General features: G+C 36.3%; 1 protein-coding gene across 1 annotated transcript in view; it reads right to left on the bottom strand.

The window, feature by feature from the left end:
- Positions 1-26,396, bottom strand: part of LOC121415807 (sodium/potassium/calcium exchanger 3-like) — a 41,771-nt gene that overhangs the window by 6,510 nt on the left and 8,865 nt on the right. The window contains exons 2-6 of the mRNA XM_041609138.1: positions 20,961-21,203; positions 6,312-6,395; positions 3,287-3,390; positions 2,142-2,242; positions 1,318-1,640 (exon numbers count right to left, since the gene is read on the bottom strand). Of these exons, the coding sequence (XP_041465072.1) occupies positions 1,318-1,640; positions 2,142-2,242; positions 3,287-3,390; positions 6,312-6,395; positions 20,961-21,203 (855 nt within the window). The remainder of the gene's footprint in view (positions 1-1,317; positions 1,641-2,141; positions 2,243-3,286; positions 3,391-6,311; positions 6,396-20,960; positions 21,204-26,396) is intronic.

The following is a 26,396-nucleotide window of genomic DNA, read 5'->3' as shown; positions in this document are numbered from 1 at the left end:
GTAATAGGCATTGGCGGCGGAAGCCAAAAATTTTAGGAGGGGACAACCAAAAAATTTTTGACAAGCCAAAAAAAAAAAAAAAAAGGTTCTCAATCAAAAAATTTTAGGGACGTAGGAAAATAAATTGACAAGCAAAAAAAAAAATAAAAAAAAGGTCATCAACAACAAATTTAGGGGGGGGGACCCCCTCCTAAAATTTAGGGGGGGGGAACACGTCCCCCGTCCCCCCCCCCGCTTCCGCCGCCTATGATAATAGGTTCATGATATAGAATGAAGTAAAATATTATTTTCTCTGAACATTTTTTTGGGGGGCTTTATAAATATAAAAAGGGTTTTAACCTCGTGTGGTATGTAGTGCTAGTGGGCCGATGTGATGATGTGCGTGTGTGCTTGTGTGTGTGTGGATGGATGCGGGAGGGTGTGGGTGCGTGTGTATGAGGGGTACGGGATGTGTGAGAGTGTATGAGTATAACGTGTTCTGTCTTCAAGTCAGCGAAAGTGTACGAGGGTGGTATTCCTAAATTGTTCTTTCTTCAGATCTATAGTAGAGTCACACCTGACGAAACTGACGCCAAACTGACCGGTTGAAGCTCATTGGTATAACGTAATACCTTTTACATGTTTTATTGGTCTGGAGTTGGTATCGCCAGTGTGGTTATAGCATAACTATCAGCACTGTACAACCTTGCATCCTCTAAGCAAACACCATGGATCAGATATCTATTGAATGTGCATAATATGGGCAACAAGTTCAAAAGCGCGTAAAGGTGATTTCCTTTTAAAGGTGCAAGATCAATTGCATCGCATAGGATATCGTTATTCATTTAAATAATTACGGACTTTCACGGGGGTGGGGTGGATTCGAGAACACAATACATATATTGAAAATGCCAGTCAAATGACAAAGAACAGCTGGGAGGTCTTTGTCGAAAATTGGTGAACCGGAAGAGCAGGGGAGCGTTTCATCAATATTTTCATTCGACGAGTTGTCAGATCTGACATCTTTCCATGAGTTTGATTGGCTGAGAGGCACGGTTCTTATGGTAACTGTCGGATAAAATGGGACTTGTCGGATAAAACGTCCGACAAGTCCTTTCATGAAACGCCCCCCAGGTTTGTCCTAAGATTTGGACCTGACGAAAAATTGGAAATATGTCGATTGTCCAGGATGAAGCTGCTGTTTTGACTCACCACTTTTCGACAAGGACTTTTTGGTTGTTCATTGTCATGAAGAACATTAGACACTACATTCACTATGTTCTTGAATCCGCCATATATGCGTCATGTCCGGGGCGCCACTGCTCGTTCTCAACTCACCTATTCCAACCTCTCCATCAAAAGGGTCTTGAAAGTTTGTAGTCACGTGACCATTCATCTGTTGACGAATTGGCGAGCGCTCCTCGTCCGATCCGACTAGAAGATGGGTTGATTCTTGAACCTCCCCACCACCGGTGCGAACGCGTCCATTCTTGACGGGTTCTTCACGTGCAAGAGGCTCTCTGTCTTCGTCGCTCGTCTTTATGTGCTTTGGGGTGCAGCATCCGGGGGTGATAAGACTTACTTTATGTTCAATACAGGGATTAAAGTACATGAGAATGCAGTATGACATGTATAAGGCGAGGAGAATCAACGAGTCTTTCCTGGTTGTGAAAAGAGAGAGAAAAAAAAATGATAAAAGCGATAAAAGAAAATAAAACTTCTTGGCAACATGACAATGATGGTGGCGAAGGTGATAATTATTATGAATATTAACAGTTATAAAGAACACGAGCAAAACGGAGTGAATATAAGTGACGACGACAAGTATGATTGTAATGATGATGAGGATTACTGTTCCTACATGTATCATGTCTCTTTGTATTTCAGTAATGTATTGATTACTTTTCAATGTTACGTTATACTTTTGAAATATGGAAAACATCTATGCTAGGACTGATGCAGCAATAATATCTAAACACACATACAACTGAACATTATCATTCATTTCTATACATTGTATTTCTGCTGTAATCGTCTATTTCCCGAGATAATTTGAAGAGAAAAAGTCTCAAGGGTAATATTATACAAATGATTATCTAAATGATACTGGGACATACGAATGTTAGCAAATCAATTTTTAGATCCCCTCATATATAACTCACCACGAAACCTGGCCATCCTTTACTACGAAAACGAGCGCAATAATAGATACAATGTAGCAGCTGCAATCACGAAGTAAAGGCCAACAGGTCAAGTAAATAACCTGCGATAAGACGTATAAGTATATTACTTAAATCATAACTTGCAACGTGATGATAAAAGCATACGAACACAAAAATAGACTTCAGTGAGGAGAATATAATGATGCATTGCAATAGGTTCAAATAAATTATGATCTCAAGATGGCATACAAAAATATTCCATTTCATTGTCCAGCTTCAATTTACCCCATTCCAAATCACCCTTAGAAATACTTTATAAAGATCAACAAGTATTAATTCCCCCGGTTCTAAATAGCGTATTAATTAACCCTAATGTTTTAGCAAAACTTATTCACCGAATGGTTCCTTCACTTATTGCCAAACTGTAATAGTAAAACTTTAAATGGAACCGCTTAGCTATGCATGAGTGAATAAATCTCAAACCTAAAAAAAAACATTATGGATTTCGGAATCAATTTGAAAAAAAATTAAATTTGGTTGTTGGTAACAAAATGTGTTCTTCAGTTTTTGTTTCGACACAAAAGCAGTTTTAATATTATAGCTGAGAGAACTCACGTTATTTTGAATCCAAAGAAAATGCCAAAATTCACCATTAATATTATCTAAAAAGGTCTTTTTTGTATTTCTATGGTGATTATTTTGTCTTTGATGCTCAATCATGAGTCAACGGAACGATTTGATTTGGAGACACAAACTTGACCGTAAGTGCAGCAACACTAGCAAATCGTTATGAATTTTTTTTTTCTAAAACGTTTTGGTTAAAGGGGAAGTTCAGCTTTTAATCAAATTAATCAAATTAGAAAAATAAAGAAATATCGGTGTAGGTTTGGCAAAACTCCATCATAGAACATCAGTTATAATTTTTTTCATTAAGGTTTCAATTTATGACGTCATATATACGAGCAGCGCCCCTAATATGTCATATTATCTAAATTCCACAAATTCCCATTTTTCAATGATATATGGTAACTAAAATGTCGTTTCTGCTTTCATTACTTTTGAAGTACAAGTTTAAGCAAACTGTAAATATGTTAGAATATAGAACAAAGAGATTTTACAGTTTTATTACGTAAGAAGTGACGTACCTGTCCAGCTAATAATCCACACAGTCCAATCACACAGAGGATATTAAAAACAGCCGATCCAACTATCGTTCCTACCCCGATATCATCGTGGGTAATAAACACAGCTAAGGCAAAAGAGAGGGAGAAAAATTTATCACTATTGTTGTTACATTTTGCCATAATTACGGTTGGGAATATATAAAGTAATACCATTTTCATATGAAATAAAGTTTATTGCCATGGTAATGATTGTTGATGAGTTTATGTTTTTGATCATCTGAATCATCCTTTCATATCGACGTAATGCTCATGAGACAAACAACTCACTGGAAGTTACAGAAGAATTTACTGCCTGCATAAAGATAGACAAAATGGCAGATGTCTTGATGCTGTGGGACTTCCTCAAGTTATCAGACAGACTGACAGAGTAAACCATATAGTCTGTTATTCCACATGCTAATTTGTTTTGGGTCTATAATTGTCTTGGATCTTTAGTTTCCTGCCCTGATGGATCCAGGTACTCTCATAATAATGGTCGCGTTTATTGGAAATACACTGTCACTTCATAGATGTAAGATCACGGGTCCCGCAAGGATCAGCGTTTGGCACTTGTCTATATATATGTTATACATCAATGTTCTGGCAACACACATTGTCGTGTCGTTGTGTCACGTTGATATATATTATAGCACCGGATAGGCTCCATTAAAATTGACTTAAACTTGTTTTTATAATATACAATATGTTTTGTATGGTTTCGTGTCAATTTTCGAGGGAGCTGATTCCAAATCTGAATGAAGCCACTCGTGTAACCTTGAGCATTTTCCACAAATTTGTGAAGTCCCATACGGCCAACAAAATATACAAACTACCCATGAAAATCACAAAACTACCTGCACATGTTTGTAGCTGTGTCGCAGGAGTGGAATACTCTCTGAACAGAAAAATATTTTTGATAATATATTAATTTTTTCAATATTCAAAATGGAAGCCACAGGTCCCTGTATACTTTATTATGTAGAATATGAATGGTGAAGAACAATATTATTGCATGTGATTGTGATTAATGAGTGGACTACTGTCTAAAAACATGATTATTAACAAAATTATGCCCTGCTTATACAATAAAATGTGATACTGTATTAGGGCGATTCCATGCTAGAAAAATCAGCATTTTTCACAACATTTTTCAACCTGCTGTCCAAACGAACAAAGAACTTCAATTTGCTTTGTTGTAATATTAAAGAACTACTGGGTATACATGCAAAAATGACCACCAACAAAAATGTGCTGTCCATAAGTGAATTAGAGCTTAAAATATTGCGTGTCGTAGGGGACATTTCTGCGTCCCGTATGCGACACACATTTTCACCTATAATTTACCCATTATAAACTTTTTTGTGTTGGTTATTGCTTTTTCACATGACTTCCCTCTATAGCTTTATCGTTGACAAAAAAATAATATTTTATTGCTCAAGCATTTGGCTAGGAAACTGGAAATTGTTATCAAAATGTCCGACACGTATGGAATGGCCAATCATAATATTCAAAGTGCCGGGCTTTCATAGACCCCTTATCATGCTTATATTGTATACAATATATAAAAGGGGACATTTTGACATTTGGATTTGCTTGACTTTAAAATACCAACAATTGCAAAATATTTGTGTAACGATGTCTGAAAACATGATTTCTAGCGAGATATATCATTTCCTATGCCATTTCGGTAATGAATGCTGTATTCAGGATAGGCCCTATCTGTATTATGTACAACGCGAATGAAGAAACTATATTTTTCACAAGTGTAAGGACCATAAATGCATGTAGTTGTGATCTACGAGTATATCATCTGAAAATATGTTTTCTAGCCAAAAATATAATTTCATTTGTCATGTATGAGTCTTGAGATAAATACTGTATTGTGAAATGACCCCCTATAAGCCCTAACATCTGCAATGTAAATGGGGACAGATAATATTGTAAGAATTTGGATTTGCTTGACTATGAAATCCATACAATTCTGTTGTTTGAGTTAACTATTGTTTGAAAACCTGATTTTAATGAAATACAGCGTTTCTGCTGCTATGTAAGTGATAAAAACTGTATTCTTACTTTCAAAATGGCCGCTACTAGCCCTACCTAAATAATGTCACATGCGTTAAGGGACATTTTCATAAGAATACGAACCATAAAACGCATGTAGCTGAAATGTAGGAGTAAAATAATGCCTTGAATATGATTTCTAACTAAATACATCACATATTGGTCTTGAAGGTGATAAATGCTGCACGTTGAAATTTAAAATGGCTGCTAGAGCGCGATCGCGTGAACGCCGTGAAAATTAGCATGATATTAGTGTAGGACAAGGCTGTATGGTTAATTTTTCCGAAATAATAAGATGCGTAAATCGTACTTTTTGCTCTTATTCACTAAAACAGGCTCTTAGAATGCTATTTTTTTGTTTTAATATTCCTTTTACCATCGCTAACACTTGCATATGGGGGAAAAATGGTTTGAAAATGAATTTCATATGTATTTTTGTTTTAGGAATGTCTTATGTATTTCTTTGTTTTTCTTTTTTCCCGCTTAATTTATAGCAGAACCTTCATGAAGCATGATTATGCTAATATCAATTGATATCAATTAATTTCAGCTGATGAAAGTAAAAATCAAATCTTTACGAATAACATGGGATAACTCAATTTACATTGAATCTGTACACAATATAACGTGTTTTTTAAAGCAATTTTGGGTCTGACCTGCACTTACGTAATGTTGAGCAATTTTTCAACCGCATTATCAGGGCATTATAAATTGAAAATTTTCGCGCAGCGGAATGGTCGCGGTAATGTCGAGGGGGGGGGGGGTGACTCAACCCCCGACGGTTTTAGGGTTAATCATTTTAGTAAAATGCTTTCCATTAGACGACGTATACACAACGAAGTTTGAAAAAGTGCAATTAATATTCATTCTAATGGGTTTATATCAGTAAAGAAAAACATTAATAACCATATGCCGATTTAAATATTTAAATGAAAGTTCTCACCAATAAGGCTTGAAAATAATTCCGGAGCAGATCCCCCAATCGCCATGAAAGTTGCCCCTGCCACATCTTCCGATAAATTCAAGACTGCAAGAAGAAAGAACAGACAATAAAGGATTTATTCTATTATAAACACGAATAATATGAAGGAATATTAAGAATAAAACTAAATGTCATTTAATGTAGTTTTTCATTGCAAGTATACGAACTTGTACGGACGTCAAGTCTAAACGGAGAAAACACATTGCTATTTAGCCACCTGGAGGTGATGATTTACAGGGGCCGCGGAAGCGGGGGAGGCACTTTTTTCAAAAACCGTGTACGAAAACGTACAAATGACCATAGAATTGTGAATTTTTGCATGGTCAACCCCCCCCCCACTTTGAAAACCGTTACATGGCCCCTGATGAAGGTGTACCTATCCTAACGTTGGTATCCATCAAATCACAGCAAAGGTCTTAATGAATTTTGACAATTGGATTGGAACCTACACCAAATAAATCATTCCTTCCATGAATGTAAGAATATAACATTATTTCAATTGTCTATTTGAAAACTTGTAAGGAAACATAATGTCGCATTGCCAAAAAGAAAGGTACTCTTTCACTTCACTTTAGGAAGTGGAAATATGTGTTCTGATGTACAGTGTACTTGTGTAAGAAACTGCTTGGATATTAGATGTACTTGTTTTCTATATAGCTGAGCTCCTTTATTCCATGTAATACTGCTTTGTTCTGATTCATTATGATTATGTTATTGTTTTGTTCTTTTTTTATTATTTTGATTTCGATTATATTTTGATATTTGTGTAATCATTTTATCGATCAATAAAAACTTAATGAAAAAAAAACTTTGTATAAAAACATGTAATAGTTTAATAGTTGAATGGATCAGACTCCCAACACAAAAGACCAATAAGTCGGAAATTTAAAAGCTTCATTTTCCTAACTCTACTCAGTGGCGTACCGTGGGTCACGGCATTGGGGGGGCACCAGCAAAAATTTCGGTTCACTTAGGGAGCGCGCGAAGCGCGCTCAGTTGTCAGGTATACTGACCTAATAGAGATATTAGGTCATGCAGTGCCATTAAACAAATATGTATCTCACTGATTAAATAATGCGAGCGCGAAGCGCGAGCTGAAAATTTTTGATATTGAGGGCTAAAAATTGACATTATAAACAAATTGTTTTGTAATCATGATACTTAAATGTCTCGCTAAACAAACAATGCGAGCACGAAGCGCGAGCTAAAATTTTTGTATATACTGACCCTAAACAAGGAAATTTTAAGGATTATATTTTAGAATCCATTAAGAGTATAAATATCTCACCATAGTCATCTAATGCTAGTGCCATCCTTTGCTGATTTCGTTAGAATTACATCTAAACACAGTCATGAAGCACCTTTTGTAGTCATGTAATCATGATTATCATACGCATCTTACTAATCAAATACTGCAAGCGCAAAAGCGCGAGCTGAAAATTTGGAAATATAGACCTGAAGAGGGGCATTCTAAGAATTGTTTGTAGGAATTCTCTAAGACCCTACGTATTTGACAAACCAAATGATACGAGCGCGAAGCGCGAGTTGAAATTTTTGTATATATTGACCCTAAACATGGATATTTTAAGGACTATAGTTAGGAAACCATTAAGTCAGAGTATACATATCTCACCATAGTCATCTAATGCGAGTGCCAAGCAGCGCTTGCTGATTTTGTTAGAATTACATCAAAACACATGGAGCACTTTTTGAAGTCATTGTAATCATGATTATCATACGCATCTCACAAATTAAATACTGCGAGCGCGAAGCGCGGGCTGAAAATCTAGGAAATTCAGACATGAAGAGGGGCATTCTAAGGCTTGTTTGTAGGAATTCACTAAGACCCCATGTATTTCACTAACCAAATGATGCGAGCGCAAAGCGCGAGCTAAATTGTTTTGATATTCAGATCAGAAAAATTGACATTTTAAGGACTGATTTTAGGAGTTCGTGAAGAGCAGAAATCTCACGAATCCACTAATGCGAACGTTAGCACAGACAGGAAATGTTTTATATTAAGACCTTAAAATAGGGCAATAACTTTCAGTATTCATGAAAAAGAAGAATGTATCACTACTTAAAACAATAATAACTCTAATTGCGAGGAAATATATTATTTTGTTGTATATTAATTTGAAAACGGGAGGCTTTAGTACAGTTAAACAGTCTATGCGAGCACCAGGAACAATGAAGACACAATTAAACAAATAATGTTTCATAAAGTTATGAAAAAATGCTTCTTATGTTATAACATAATATAATATAACACTATAATAAACAACAATTTCTTCTTTCCCCCACTACGTTCCTCTTCCTTTTTCCCTCTTTTTCTCCTTTTCCCCGTTTTTTTTTTTTTGCCAGCCGATTGGGGGGGGGGCACGTGCCCCCCCATGCCCCCCCGTAGTTACGCCACTGACTGTACTGGAAGCAAAATGCAGATTTCACAAATTGAAATTCAACATTTAAAATGTTGTAAAACTTGGGTTGCATTGACAAAAAACCTGTTACATGGCAGACATTTTATTTGTTGAGGAAAAGAGATCCACTCTTACATCAGGATAAGCCGACACGTACATGCAGGCCTATAGTTTTATTTCTTATACAGCCTAGTCACACAATGTTGAAGAATGACTGTTAGACTAAATTTACAATCGTGGAATCGTAGAATACCTTTGATCATTTAGCTGATTATAGTTCATCATCATTACAATCGAGTCTTCATTGAGTAACGGTCTACTGACTTAAGTGAAAAAAAAAAAAATAAAAAGTCTGCTCTAAAAGATTTTAAGGGGCATCCACTTGATCTTTCGACGGAACTTGGAGGAATGGCTTCTGTGCCTGACACCTTTATGCAGTTATGTGTAATTTATTCTTCGTGCTTTGCATTTGTGGTTCGGGAGGGGTGCCGTTGTGGGGGTTGGAGAGGTCGTCTTTGGTTGGATGTTGCATGTGGGCGGCGGGAGCGGGTGGGCATGCATGGGGCATGGCAACTCTGGGGATGGTTGAATTTTCTTTGAAACACACTGTATAAGCATACCTTGTCCAAACTTATACTATGTGTGTATGATATGCATTGTATTATGTCAATTATATCATTGTTCAAAATGTTTATGCACTGCCATATCGGAGGGAAATAAAAAGAAAAAAAAAACAAGGGGCATGTTTTCAGAGAAAGGGAGAATTTGGTGATACACATATGTCAAAAAGTAGAAAGGCCCGCGTCGGAGACTTTTTTGTGAGAGTGACAGGCGTAAACAACGCGCAAAATATTCAAATAATGTTTTTACAGGTCATACAGGCTTGTTAGTGATCAATTTTGGAGTCGATGTTGATTTCATGTCATGTTGGTATTACGTGGATATCCAGTAAATTATGCTGGTGATATTTGATACTTTCCATCAACTTCAAATCAAGCTCAACAACGGATTCGTGCACATCAAGGGTACATGATTGACCTTGTCAATAACTGTAGAAGGTAAGCAAGATACTCGATTGAAATATAACACCAATGCTACCCTTGCTCATCAGGAAATTTCCTAATAAAAATCATCATCACTGATTTCCACCTTAGGTATTTCCTTTATATTTATTCATCTATTTTTTTAAAGTTATAATCAACTTACATCCATCTATTATTTCTTATCCAGCTGGGATTTATAATACATGTTAATCATAAGTAATTTTATCGCCTCAAACTCGTCAAAATGATGAAATGATGAAATAAAATACAAATTTATAAAAAATGTATATCAATTAAATTTAAGTTTCTTGCTCTGAAATTCTTAGGGTCTGATATTCTGTACTTATTGCGATATCAGCCAAAGTGTGTCTAGAAAAACACAGAGCCCTGAGAATGTTTTTTTTTTGACATGCGCTCTTTACATGACGCCTAAGGGCAAGTGCTAAAATCGAATCATGACACCGGTACCTCATTTTAAAATTTGTTAGAGTACAATACAATATTAAGTTTGTTTACCACTATTTTCTTTCCTTTTTCTTGATTTTTTTACCTTTTGCTTTTTAGCGACCTCCTAAAAATAGCGCCTGGAGTACGAGCTCCTGTGCCCACCATGCCCCTTACCTGGGACTTCATGATTTACGACGGTATCTTTGGGGTCTTTGGGAGCTCGGAGAAAAAAAAATCCCAATGGAAAACCACGACTGTCCGACTGGGCATACGTGAACGTTACCGGATTCCATCTTCCGATTTCCATGACATTATTAAGACGAGATACCTATGGCTCTGTGAAAAAGACGAGCTGAATTGTCCTTCATGCAAAGGGTATATTTCCCTTCTGCATGTAAAGAGGGTTTCGTAAGTTTGTTTTTAATATCCGTATTCTGTTTGTTTGTAATATCCGTATTACTGTTATGTCATGGGCTTTTGACAAAAGATTTTATGCGTTATAGAACGCGTCTGCGAAATGATTGCGAAAACGCCCTATTGATGTATGTATTCCCGTTTTGAATGGGGTTGTCCCATTTAAGCCATATGGTCTACTTTACAAGGGAGCCCTGTCAAAATATACATACATGATAAACATGACATATAGACAAATACAGAAATATAAACAGTGAATGAAAATATATAAAGACAACGGTTTCCATAGAAAAAAAAATGAAACAAGTATGAAAAAAATATAAAAAATAAATACAAAGATACATCATTACAAGTAACGAAAAAAAAAACATACACGATAAGACAGTGGTCATTATGGTTACATAGAAAATTTGTTCAATGTGTCTGGTTTTGTCTAAGGCGTCTTTTGAAGATTTGTAGGGAAGGGGATGTTGGGATATGAAGTGGTAGGGAGTTGAAAAGTTTGGTTGCAATATGAAAAAGGGAACGTTTCTTGTTATCTTTTTTCTGGTTTAGGGAGGTTTAATAAAAATTGCTTTGAATAGAAGGAGAAAATTCCAACAAGCGCAACACTGAAAAAGTCATTAAAATCGGATGTAAAATAAGAAAGTTATGACATCTTAAAGTTTTGCTTAGTTTCACAGAGCAGTATGTACATCCTGGTCGGTATGCAAATAAAGGGACTGATCATCATCCACATCACTCACATCATCCACTCACTATATCTTTTGTATTTTATTACATGAAATACAAAATATTCTAATTCACTCCCCATTGTTCTGTGAAACAAAGTTTTATTCCTCCCCGAACATGTGGTGTTTCCATTGTTTTAACATTTTATGGTTCGGCTATGATGGTCCCTAGTGTCAAATTTGTAAAAATTGAAATAGTATATAATTCAAACGATAAAAAACAAAAGAAATAGTGAGTGATGGACATCATTGACTCCTTCGATTGCATGTCACTTCGTTGTGCATATAACTCTAAAATAAGCGAAACCTGAAAATGCCATAACTTTCAAATATTGCATCCGATTTTGATAAATTTTTCAGTGTTATGCTTGTTTGATTTTCCTCTCTTTATTCAAATCAACATTTTTCTCGGGTCGACTTGAACTTAAACTTTTTATTGAGGATATTGGCTTTATTTCTATAACTTTTAAATCTGCTAAAATAGATGGAATCTCTGGTCTTGTTAAACCTTTTCAGTTAAAGTCTATTTATCTTGCAATTTCAATGTACTGAGTGTTAATCCAAGGATTAGGTCGAATAACAACGAAATGTTTTCCATTTGAAGTAAACATCATTTTGGGCTTCTAACAATTCATCACAATCAATGGCACCTAAGTCACTGAGAAAAGCATTTTCGTCTATAAGGCACAAAAACATCTAAAACGAATCTTTTTGGGCGTGAACGTATATAGGCCTACTGGCAGAAACCTTTGTTAATGGTTGGTTAATAAACCAACGAGTGGTCACTGAGCCCTATCGATCGACCATTGTAGTGTACCAAAGGAATCAGAGGCGAGTATAAAGTCGATTAGGGTACTAATTGGTGTCACTCGGGTTGGTTGTTGGATTAGTTGATTTAGTCCAACCAAGCTCCCTCATTCATTTAGCCTTTTGGATAAAGAATTTGTTGTTAACATGTTACAATTGAGATCACCAAGTAATAAAATTCGATCAGGAAAGGCAGTGACTTTATCAAGATTACTTTTAAGTGGATCGAAAAAAAAGCAACTGAGGCACTGAGCTGTCTGTAGATTGTACCAACGAAAATGCTGGTCTCGTTTCTAGGCTTAATTTCAAGCCATAAAGTTCAAGTTCGCCATATTTTAGGTCATTTCTTCCTGTATATGATATATTGCTACGTATATAGCAACAAAGACCTCGATCATTTCTGTCTAGATTATATCCATTTATTGTAATTAAATCATTAGAAATATGTTCATATTCATGTGACCAGGTTTCTGATAGCCCTATTAAGTCATAAGTGTTGTCTTTTAAAAATAATTCAGATGTGAAACTTTCATCCCCTTTCCTTTTGGAAAACTCAATTAATCTCTTTCTAATTGTATCCCCCGAACAGAGTTCGGAGGATTTTACGGATTTGGCCTCGTCGCACCGCCGCAGAGATTTCCTTTTGAGCGCTCTATCAGCTGCATTTCTTCTCCGATCATCTTCAAGTTTGGCATGAAGGTCGAGTATGGTATAGCAAAGCCGCCTATCAATATTGATGTGGGCTGAGACATCGTTGCCATGATAACAAGCAAGGCCGCCTATTGATTTAGATGTGGGGGAGACATCGTTGCCATGGTAACAAAAGTTTTTTTGAAACAGCAGAGATGTCCTTGTGAGCACTCTACCAGCTGCATTACTTTTCCGATCATCTTCAAATGTGACATGAAGGTCATCATGGTAAAGCAAAGCCGCCTATTAATTTGAGTGTGGGCGGAGACATCGTTGTCTTGGTAACGAATTTTTGTGGAAATAGCAGAGATGTCCTTGTGAGCGCTCTACCAGCTGCAATTCTTCCCCGATCATCCTCAAATGTAGCATGAAGGTCCATTATGGTTACCGCCTATTGATTTTGGTGTGGGGAGACATCGTTGCTATGGTAATTAGATTTTTTTTTGTGAAATAGCAGAGATGTCCTTCTGAGCGCTCTACTAGCTGCATTTCTTCTTCGATCATCTTCAAAATTGTCATGAAGGTCCATTATGGTGAAGCAAAGTCGCCTAATGATTTTGGAGTGGGTGGAGCCAAGGTATCCATTTTTTGTGGACAATTTGGTAAACCCTGTAACTTCTGCTTTTTCCAGTTTGTCATAACAGTTGGCACACAGAAGCAATATTAGCAGCTTAAGCTAAGATGCATATCATTTTTGGTGGGGGTCTTAGGGTTAGGTTTACAAAATATATCCAGATTACTCTATAATTGTATTCCCCAACAGGTGATACTTTACTTTAGGTTCTGCAGAGTCACGCTGCTGCGTCAAATTTTTTGTCATCAATCAAAATATGGGCAGGGTCATTGTCGCCATGATAATTGTATATTATTTGTCAAATTTCTGTGTGAGCTCTATAATCTTAATGGCGGATGACGCGGTGGGTTCGGGGATACATGCATGCGCGATCCGCCTAGCATCTCTAGTTATGATACAGATTTTTAATCATTATCAACAGATCAAGGTATTTAAGGGTTATACTTTCGATTGTTGGCAGTTAATAATGCTCTTTTGTGTATTTGTCTGACCTTTACATCTATTAAATAAACAGTCCTCATAGCAGTAAATCGTAAACTTATCAATCAATCAATCATTCAATCAATCAAATCAAGTGAATAAATATCGATTAATTAATCCAACAATTATTCATTCCATCAATCAGATGACGATGAAGATAATCATATCTATTTTTCAACAGCGCTTATACCTCGGTCACAGTTGCTCTACGGCGAGTCGAAAACAGCCGGGTTTTTTTTACCAGCTACATACCGGTGGTTTGATTGAAAATTAATAAAACAGCTGTTTTCGACTCGCCGTACGGCCGCCGTAGAGTTATGTGACAGAGGTATTATTTGTAGTTCAGTAGTTGACACGCTGATGTCACAAAGGCGCGTCGAACAAGGGCACACAGCCAGCGCATTGAAATTTTGCAGTTTTAGCCAGTTCATTCGCTATATGTGCGTCATTGTGCGTTAAGCGTTCGTCAAGCGCGTTAGACCAACGTTATCTGTTCGACGCCATCTGCTTGTGCGTCGAGATTTTTGGCATGCTCAAAAATAGTGCGCAGAGCTCGACACATTACATGCGCACAGCGCACTAGACCAAACGCCAGACAGACGACATGTACGTTTGCTATTCGTAACAATTCGGCAGCGAACAACTAGCGCACATAAAACGCGCACATAACGTGTTTTTAACGCTCTCTTAGCAAACATGCAGCGGGTTGGATGAGTGCTGAACGGGTCTCTAGCGCACCCAACGTTCTCCTTGCGTGTTCCTAGCGGTAACGTGGCCTGTGTCTATCGTGTTTGTCTCGGGTATAATTATAAGCGCGCAAAGCATCCCCTTCCACATCACTTTCATCCAGCCGTCAATAGATGTTGACCCCAAAAATGGGGTTCAATATACATACTAAAATTACCGTTTGGTGGACAAAGTGATCCTTTTTGTATTTTTACTTAAAGGAAAAGGTTTAATAATATATACCATATACCCTATCCGATATAAATTGATATTTTTGTCCAATAAAGGAATGTGACGGCCACATTTCAGGACGGTGGTCATTTTCCCGAAAAATCACACTTTTGGCCACACCTTAGTGGAGCTTTCACACACTTGAAAGAGATTACCTCTCCATTAAGTGTCAGTGAATCCATGCATACAGAGTCACATTATGATTGTCATAATGTGACAGCAAACATATATGCAGCGAGTTGGACGAGTGCTGAACGGATTCTCTAGCGCACCCAACGTTCTCCTTGTGTGTTCCTAGCGGTAACCAAATTTCACAGTCACGAGACTGTGTATGTTGTTTGCGGACTATACGCTGAGCGCACAGTGCATGCACTGGCCGTTCGTCGAACACGCTTGAAACACGTAGTGCAATCGTTGGGAGTTTTAATAAATGCGATCTATGTACGGTCTGTATACGCGCAGCACGTCAGCAACGCGTGATGCATTCGTTGCAAGCTCGTGAATATTCTTTTCCAAATCCTGACAGGAGTTGGGCGCACAACGAAACACCGATCCTTTTTTTCTTCACGTTTGACCAATCAACTTATTAACGCGCAGGCCGTGCGACGGGCCGGCGACGGGCTTTCTGTGACATGGCGTTTAACCTTTCCTTTGAGCAAGGTTAAACCTGTCACGCTGCTGATGTTAAAAGAAAAGATCCGTCTCGAAAGACGCCGAGATGGACTGTCTGCATATGCCATATCTGCAGGCCTTCACTTGTTCATTTGTTTTTCTCTAACTTCCTACTGTGATAGTAAAATATCTGCGTCGGTAGACTACAGGGGCCCATAACACAAAGCTTAGCATTTGTGGTAGAACCCGGGGGTAGAACATTATTCTACGACTGATTGCACTGAGTACAATGTACGTACAATCAATCGTAAAAATCATGTGGACGATCAATCGCTAACCTTTGTGTTACGGGACCCAGGTCTTTGTTTTTCTTGTTTGTAGATTAATACCAGCTAATCCCTGAAATAAGATATTAAGTGAGAGGATCCGTTTGAACGAGAGTGCTTCAAGTACACAACCACGTTCATTAGAATTAGCATCTGCTTTCGTGCTGGTATACATTGATTGTGCTTTCAATTAAATCTCCAAGATGTAAATTAATATTACGTTATAGCAATGATGGTAACAATCATGCAAAAATATATGTAAACAAATGCTTTTATTATGAAGATTGTGGTGATTAAGCACTATAATTGACTTAGGGCCTTTTCGCACGTGAATCTTGAATCATAATTGCAATCATGATCGCAGGCGTTCGTGATTCTTATCATGCCCTACCGCTCTCTCACACACAAAGTAAAAAAAAAGTAATTTGAATGATGATTCCAGTGAAAAATAAGGCTAGTGACGCTTATTAAGCACGTGTGAAACCAAACTAGAACATGATTAAAATCACGAACGCTAATCAAAACCACGATTACAATAGCAATCATTACAATGATGATTCAAGATCCACGTGTGAAAAGGCCCCAAGTTTCACACGTGTTAAAACTTTATTAGCCTTATTTTTCACTGGAATCATAATTCAAATTACGATTTTTTTTACCGTGTGAAAGCATGGGCGGAAATCCCAGGGGGATGTGCCCCCTACTCAAAATAGTAGGGGGTGGCACAATATAAAATGTCCCCCCTACTATTATTTGTGGTCTACATTGGTAAGAAATACATCATTCAAAATCGAAAGAAAAACGTGTATTTTATAGGACGAGATGACCTTCCTTTTGGGATGATAACCTTTTTCTTTTCTTTTTTTTTGCTTGTCAAATTTATTTTCGTCAAAATGACCTTGAATTTGGGGATGATAACCCTTCTTGTTTTTTGCTTGTCAAATTTTCCAGCCCCTTACCCCCTACTTTTTGGGAGAGATTTCCGCCCCCGTGTGAAAGGGCGGTATGATTGAACTACTATTGGAAAAGTAAGGTATTTTATGTAAACACCTCCATACAATCATGACAATAATGCTATCGAAACGAGAGAAAAATATACTATGGGAACATTAATTTCTTCTGTTTTTTTTAAAGATCCCCAAAATGTTTTAAAGTGGTTGTTTAAGGTAACATTTAGGGAATCCTTTAAAGGTTCCAAATATACGGGAAAAGCCTAGAACACATTTTTCTAAGAATGTACAAGTCAGTCTCATCATTGGGACTAAAATCCGCTCTTGTTGTAGCATAATAGATAAAGATGGTCCATGATTTTCAAATTCTGGACCGTATCATTCTCTGTTAAAATAGGTACAGTAGTTGTTTAAACAATTCAATGTGTTTGAAGTCTTAAAGTTTAATTTTTGATATATAATTCTCAACAAATTAAGCATGGCTGTTCAAATTGTTAAACAACTACTCTACGATTATGGTGTATTTACTGTGTATACGACATAATCTGTAAAGCGCATATGAGACATCATGCCGCTGCATGAAATGCTCTTGACTTACATTATCATTGGCAGTTATACGTATTCTACAATATTTTTTTCTCAAAAATCAGGTCGGTTACTGATTTTTAAGTGCACTTGAAATGAGCTTTAGAAGAAGCAACAGCGTATGAAGCTTATAATAATATTCTAAGAGACAACTTGTTACGGGCCTACACATACATGACCTTATTTCATTTCGAATATTTAGTGTCAGAAGTTGCTTAAAGAAACATGGGCGGAAATCCCATCAGGAGGGACAGGGGGACGTGTCCCCCCTACTCAAAACAGTAGGGGGGGACACAATATCAAATGTCCCCCCTACTATTTTGGGCATTTGGTGATGCTAAGAAATATATAACTCAAAATGGGAATAAAACGTGCGTTTTGGGACGAGATGACTTTTTTTTCTCCTTTTTTTTCTTTTTCTTTTTTTTGCTTGTCAAATATATTTTCGTCGAAATGATCTTAAATTTTAGGTAATAGCCTTTTTTTTTGCTTGTCAAATTTTCCAGACCCTTGTCCCCCCTACCTTTTGGGAGAGATTTCCGCCCCTGTAAAGAAAGAATGGCCAATAACTTCAATCAACTTTGATAATCATGAATAAATATCCTAATTGATTCGACTACTATTGAATCTATATTCTTACTAAACACGCTGTTGGTTTTTTTTTATACAACACTGTTTTACTACATGAACGTTAACGTAGTTGTTTAAATAACGTAGTTGTTTAACTGTTTAAATTGATAAACAACAAAGTTTAATTTGTAATATTCAATTCCCAATGAATTAAGGATAGCTGTCTAAACTGTTAAACAACTACAGGAAGATTCGTATGGTAGACTGGGTTGTATAATATTTTTCAAACAGCTTTTTTGTATTTGAATAACTGGCATATTACCTTGTCATCAGGATATAAATGTTCATTTATATATATATATATATATAAACACGTATAGTCGATTTGACATTTTCCGAACCTAGAAATGTTCTTTGAAGTTTTTTTCTTGATTCGTGTTCCTATGGGGTCCTAGAACAAATTCAGCTTGGTTGCCAAAAGTTGCCGTTTGGGCAATTTTGCTAATTTGCATAAATCCAAAATGGCCGCCAGATGCCATCTTGAAAACCTAACTTTTGAACTACTGTCCACAAAATGATGAGTAATGACTCGTTTTAGGGGTTTAGAGATGTGTAGAACTGATTTCTGTAATCATTTTTGCAATATAAGGTCATCTTTAGGTCAAATCCAAGATGGCCGCCATATGCAATCTTGAAAAATTGACTTGTGTTCCCCTTGCCCAAAAATGACGAGTAATACCTCTATTTAGGGGTTTTGGGGTGTGCAGAATCCATTTCTGCTTTCTATTTTGCAATATAATGTCATCTTCAGGTCAAATCCAAGATGGCCGCCATATGACGCCATCTTGAAATATCAATTGTTGAACCCTTTGCCCCAGAATCATGAATAATAACTCTATTCATGAGTCATTAGGTATGTTAATTCAATTCATGTAGTTATTTTGCACAAAAGATAATCTTCAGATCAAATCCAAGATGGCCGCCAACCGCCATCTTGAAAAATTACTGTCTGAGGCTTATACGTGTTAAAACTAATGTAAAGGGATTTCAGTAAGAATACTCATTTCTTTTATTAATTCTCAAGTTCATTTCAACATTAATTGCTCAACTTAGAATGAATCCTCTTTAGGTTTGGGCTATCCATTTCCATTTTTTAAGGTCCATTCATACCTTTGTACTGAAGAGGCTTTTAGGGTCTTATTTCAATTTGAAAGTGTTTTATCAATATTATTTTTCTAAATCAATGTGTCCAATGATTGGTAGGCATCAGTTCGCCTTAAAAGACGATGGTGTAGCGCTAGGCCTTACATTTTCGAGAGTGACTATAGAGCTCCACTCTAGAGTGGCAGTCTCTAGAGCAAATTTTTACAGATGAAGGAGGATGGCGCTGAGACACGTTTATATAGAGATGCTGCCCTAGCCTTCCTCCTAGGCAAATAATACTTTAAAGTCATTTCACTGGAAAAGTATGGTTGCACAGAAATAAAAAAAAGGGATCAAAACTCCCGAAATCATAGCCCAAACCTTGAATGGTTTAATTCTAAAGTAAGCGGTTAATGACGAAATCTATCAACCATCTGACCATCTTAGACATGACTTGACCTCAAACTAAAAATGGAGTGATTAAAAGAAATGAATCATTCTCACTGAAATCCCCTTACATGAGCTCCAATACATAGCAACAACCTTATTAGGGACAGCACTTCTTCAAGGTTCAATAGTCTCGGAAGTAGTTTTTTTTCTTAATATGGCGTTTAGTGGTCAGGTTGGATTATTTTGACCTGGAGATGATCCTACATTGCAAAATTATGAACAGACATTGAATAAACATACCAAATAACTCACGAAAAGAGGGATATTATTCATGATTCTGGGACAAAAACTTGAGAATTAATAAAAGAAATGAGTATCTTACTGAAATCCCTTTACATTAGTTCTAACACGTATAAGCCTCAGACAGTAATTTTTCAAGATGGCGGTTGGCGGCCATCTTGGATTTTATCTGAAGATTATCCTTTGTGCAAAATAACTACATGAATTGAATCAACATACCTAATGACTCATGAATAGAGTTATTATGCATGATTCTGGGGCAAAGGGTTCAAAAATTGATATTTCAAGATGGTGTCATATGGCGGCCATCTTGGATTTGACCTGAAGATGACATTATATTGCAAAATAGAAAGCGGAATTGGATTCTGCACACCCCAAAACCCCTAAGTAGAGGTATTACCCGTCATTCTTGGGCAAGGGGAACAAAAGTCAATTTTTCAAGATTGCATATGGCGGCCATCTTGGATTTGACCTGAAGATGACCTTATATTGCAAAAATGATTACAGAAATCAGTTCTACACATCTCTGAACCCCTAAAATGAGTCATTACTCATCATTTTGTGGACAGGGGTTCAAAAGTTAGGTTTTCAAGATGGCATCTGGCGGCCATTTTGGATTTATGCAAATTAGCAAAATTGCCCAAACGGCAACTTTTGGCAACCAAGCTGAATTTGTTCTAGGACCCCTTAGGAACACGAATCAAGAAAAAAACTTCATCGGAAAGAACATTTCTAGGTTGGTGTATTGAGCCTATGAGACTGTCAAATCGACTAGTAACTAAATTTGCAAGTAGAACCGTGAACGAGGTGATCGTACGTATCAACTGTTGGAACACCTGGAAAACGTTTGATGATACAGCTGAAGAGTTGCGACATTCGAAATAGTGGGGTACCCGCCTATTTATACCTTGGTCACTTTTGATCTCCGGCGGCCGTACGGCGAGTCGACAACAGCCGTTTTATTAATTTCAATTCAAACCACCTATATGTAGTTGGTACAAAAAAATGTTGAAACGGCTGTGAAATGGCCGCCGTAGAGCAAATGTGACCATGGTATTACATGTACTGAGAGTAAAATGCAATGATTGCGATTAACGGGAATATACATGTATAGATAATGAAAATCCGCTAATGGAAATAAAATAAGGCAAGAAAATAATGGGAAGGGTACCTTCGCAGATAACTTCTAAGGCAGGCATGAAATATTCTTCGCAAACGATGCCGAGAGAGGCGAACATGTAAGCCATGACGATGACGTGGATGATGACGGCTCCATGGCGTCGTTGCTCTCGATTGAAGAGATGAAGAGGGAAGTTAATGATGCTCCTCTCAGTACAGTTAATTTTATCATCAGGGTTATGGTAGGGTTGATCATCATGGATCGAACTCCCGTCATAACCTCTATCTTCCGTATCTGAGAGGAGAAAGAGGGAAAAGGATAGCAAAATACATAGAGAGGTAGAGAGAGAGAGAGGGGGGGGGGGGGGGGTGGGAGGTGAGGGTGAAAGAAAGGGAAACACATAATTATACATCGGAATAACATTTTAATCATTAAGCTACACTCTAAAAACAAATCAGTCAATAATGACTAGTTATAGGGTCAGCTGGGTGCAACTGTTATTCTAGTCATATATGACTATTTTCTAGTCATATTTTACTAGAACGGAGTTATTTCTGACTGGAATATATGTCAGAAATGTGAATATCAGTGATTGCCATATCAGTTGCTCCCAGCTGACTACTGGTATAGTCAATTTGACTGATTTGTTTTATAAGTGTACTACTTTATACTAAGATAACATTAAAAAAGAGTAATGTATGATAATGCCCGCCATGGACTTAAACCCTAGCTCCTACACCACATTAATTTTAGATTACAACTATCAGAGGAGTTTAGCATGGACTAGGCTAATTCAACTCACAACTTTTGATTGTAGAGATGATATTGTGTGTACACTATACAATGCGATTTATCACTATGATTATGTACTTGCGTATTTACAATGGACTTAATGCACGATGTTTGTATTTTGGATGAAATGTGACTTGAGTCCAAGTTGGCAGTTCCCTGTAAAATGTATAGTCAAACAAAGCGGGCAAAGAGTTTTAGAAGTGATTTATGACATCAATGACCGCAGCAACGGAAACTGTAACATTCATAATGCAATCCTGATAATAACATAATTGTTATAATAAAAACGATACTATACTACTGCTGCTACTACTACTACTACTACTACTACTACTACTACTACTACTACTACTACTACTACTACTACTACTACTACTACTAGTACTACTACTACTACTACTACTACTACTACTACTACTACTACTACTACTACTACTACTACTACTACTACTACTACTACTACTAGTAATACTACTACTACTACTACTACTACTACTACTGCTACTACTACTACTAGTAATACTACTACTACTACTACTACTACTACTACTACTACTACTACTACTACTACTACTACTACTACTGCTACTACTACTACTACTACTACTACTACTACTACTACTACTACTACTACTACTACTACTGCTACTACTACTACTACTACTACTACTACTACTACTACTACTACTACTACTAGTAATACTACTACTACTACTACTGCTACTACTACTACTACTACTACTACTACTACTACTACTACTACTACTACTGCTACTACTACTACTACTACTGCTACTACTACTACTACTACTACTACTACTACTACTACTACTACTACTACTACTACTACTACTAGTACTACTACTACTACTACTACTACTACTACTACTACTACTAGTACTACTACTACTACTACTACTACTACTACTACTACTACTACTACTACTACTACTACTACTACTACTACTACTACTACTACTACTACTACTAGTACTACTACTACTACTACTAGTAATACTACTACTACTTTTAATATGCTGCACTACTACTTCGACTACTACGACTATACTACTTCTACTGCAGCTACTACTATACTACACTACTACTACTTCTACTACTACTACTTCTACTACTTTTACTACTACTACTACTACTACTACTACTGCCAAAATACACTAGTGACAAAGATAGTAAAATTGTAACAATTAAAATAAGAATGGTGATAAAAAAATGATAACATTTCTTCATGTTCTTCATTATTAAACCGTAAACGATGTTTCGGCATGTACAAAACCAAAACATTCTGGAAGGTCCGAAATGATTTTTTTTAATCAGTTTCCATGGATACCTTCCGAAAGGAATTCCTATCATACTCTCTTCCAGGATTTATTTTCAAATGGAAACTTATCTCCAGGCGATCTGCTTCCTATTTCCTTTATGCAATGTTGGTGGATTTTATTTTGGAGGAAATTTCTATGTTGTAATATATTTGACGCTAGAGATATAGAAAAGATGAACAAAATACAACTTTCTTTTCACAACTATTAATGGCATTTCTATTTTAGAAGTAGTAGAAGTACTATACGAAGAAGAAGAAGAAGAAGTAGTAGTAGTAGTAGTAGTAGTAGTAGTATTGTAGTAGAAGTAGTAGTATTAGTAGTAGTAGTAGTAGTAGTAGTATATCATTATCATAATAATCCTTCTTTATATTGTTTCTTTTTCTTTATGCTATCAGCATAACATTACGCATTGTGGTAGTAGCTATTTCGGTGTAGAAATGTAAAAAGTACAATATTCAATTTCTTTCGTTTATTTTCCTTGTGACAATTGTAAATTTAATAGACATTTTTTCGTACCATTTATTTTCCTTTGGGCTTAAATTTTGGATGATAGATTGCTGTTTATTTCCTCTAACTCTAACTCTACCACAAAACCTGATAACTGAAACATGTCTTATATGGCAATAGCTCCTCCATTAGAAATACCAGAACATCGGGAGAACTCATAAATCGTATAATAATTATAATTTATTCGCATTTGCTCTAATTACAGTGCGGCGATGATCAGGGATTATCATGCACAACCCACGATTACAAACTTTACAAAAGAATAATTTCATTCAGTAATTACATAGCCGTTAACGAACAATATTGGTTTATAAAATTTTAGTAAAAGAGAGATACATTTTCATTTCATTTTATACTTTTGTATTTAGCAAAAATATTTTGATCCCGACTAGAATGTTGCCTATCAGCTGGTATAACATACAAGATTTTTCATCCACGCATAAGTAAGTACAAGTGGAATGCCTCTGGCCGTCTGACCTGCATCACGTAATATAGCAGCAGTGCTGACTTCGAAAACTACTCTAACTAACGCTCAAGATGTTCAGTGATACATGGTTACTCTTCTGTCCACTTTTTATGAACTAGACCAATAAACTTACAGAGATATGATAGTTATTCAACAAAAAAAAACCCAACATGGCCAAAGTTCATTGACCTTACGTGACCTTTGACCTTGATCATGTGACTTAAAACTCGCACAGGAATTTCAGGGATACTTGATTACTCTTATGTCCAAGATTCATGAATCAGATCCATAAACTTTCAAAGTTATGATGGTAATTCAACAGATACACCCAATTCGGCCAAAGTTCATTGACCTTTGACCTTGGTCATGTGACCTGAAATGCGCAAAGGATGTTCAGTGATACTTGATTACTCTAATGTCCAAGTTTAACGAACTAGACCAATAAACTTTCAAAGTTATGATGGTAATTCAACAGATACCCCCAATTCGGCCAAAGTTCATTGACCCTAAATGACTTTTGACCTTAATCATGAGACCTGAAACTTGCACAAAATGTTCAGTGATGCTTGATTACTATTATGTCCATGTTTCATGAATCAGATCCATAAACTTTTAAAGTTATGATGAGAATTCAACAGATACCCCCAAATCGGCCAAAGTTCATTGACCCTAAATGACCTTTGACTTTGGTCATGTGACATAAAACTCGCGCAGGATGTTCAGTGATAATTGATTAACCTTATGTCCAAGTTTCATGAACTAGGTCCATATATTTTCTAAGTTATGATGACATTTCAAAAACTTAACCTCAGGTTAAGATTTCGATGTTGATTCCTCTAACATGGTCTAAGTTCATTGACCCTAAACGACCTTTGACCTTAGTCATGTGACATGAAACTCTAATAGGATGTTCAGTAATACTTGATTAATCTTATGGCCAAGTTTCATGAACTAGGTCCATATACTTTCTAAGTTATGATGTCATTTCAAAAACTTAACCTCAGGTTAAGATTTGATGTTGACGCCGCCGCGGAAAAGCGGCGCCTATTGTCTCACTCTGCTATGCAGGTGAGACAAAAAACAATTTGAAGAAAGGATAGCAAAAGTCATTTGGCGGGGGTATCAAAATTTTAAAAAGAAAATCACATGCAAAAAAGTTCAATATCTTTTCTTTAATTTGATAGCTAAATCGCAGAAAATGGTCAAGAAATAACGAAGTTATATTCCTTCGAAACAATGCTTGTATTTCCATAATTTCATGAAACATACGTGTTTTCACCGGTTTCCCACAAAAACTATCTTACAGTTAACAAAATATTTTCTGCATGGCTGATCGTTTGAGGAATGCTCCAGGCTGAAAATGGAGTGATTTAAACACATAAAGACAAATCAGACAAACAAAACACTGAAAGTTTGAACAAAATCGGACAAGGAATTAAAAAAAGTTTGGCATTTCAAAGATTTGCATTTATTTCGGTGAAACAGTTCTAGGCATGTCTTCATGAATATTCAATAAGGCAATTGATGTCTTATCCCCACTTGTTCTTTTGTATTTCATTATATGACATTGGGTTTATTCAATTTTTTCTATACCAAGAACTAAAAAAAATGAATTGATAATTTATTTAGCTCATTAGATAATCGTTGCTGCAACTTTTTTTCATTATAAAGGAGACACATTATTCAAACATATCTGAAAAAATGGAACAAGTATGATTTTATGTAATAACAGAAGAAAAGGAAAGTATACATAATGGTCCTGCATAAAGAAAGTATGCACATATCACAAGGAAAGATTACAAATAATGAGGAATACATGTAATTATAAACAGCAAGATTTAAAAAAAAATAATGCTAAGAATGAAAAATCAGAAAAAGGGAACAATTAGGAAGATTTATCTCATAGTAAAAAGAAGTGAAGGAAAAAAGAATGAGGTTTTATACATCGATATCAAGACAGGAATGGGTCTCAATTTAAAGAGTCGTAACAATATTAATACTCATAGGAAATCCAGACACATTGATAATTAGTAGATTTGTCTCATTTGGCAATCATGCTAATAGTATCAATACTACAGATATATATGGATCAAAGTAGAAAGAACAGTTAAATAATTGTTTTAGATTTAAGCGAAATTTCTTGTAATGATGTTTGAAACTTTCAACAGAAATGGCATTCTGGATGTCTTCCGGGAGTTTGTTCCAAGTTACTGCTCCGGCATATTTAAAGGATTGTTTAAATAGGGATATATTAGGTTTGGGTAATACTACATTTAGTGAATTTGCATTCCTAGTGTTCATGCCATGGCGATCGAAGAACCTTTCAATTTCATTTGATAAGCGGGGAGGGGCAACGCCCCTTATACACTTGTACATGAGAAT

Source organism: Lytechinus variegatus, chromosome 5, assembly GCF_018143015.1.
Source record: "Lytechinus variegatus isolate NC3 chromosome 5, Lvar_3.0, whole genome shotgun sequence".
NCBI classification, from domain to species: Eukaryota; Metazoa; Echinodermata; class Echinoidea; order Temnopleuroida; family Toxopneustidae; genus Lytechinus; species Lytechinus variegatus.
Note: the sequence above shows the minus strand (reverse complement) of the source record. Positions and strands in the feature narration are given on the sequence as shown.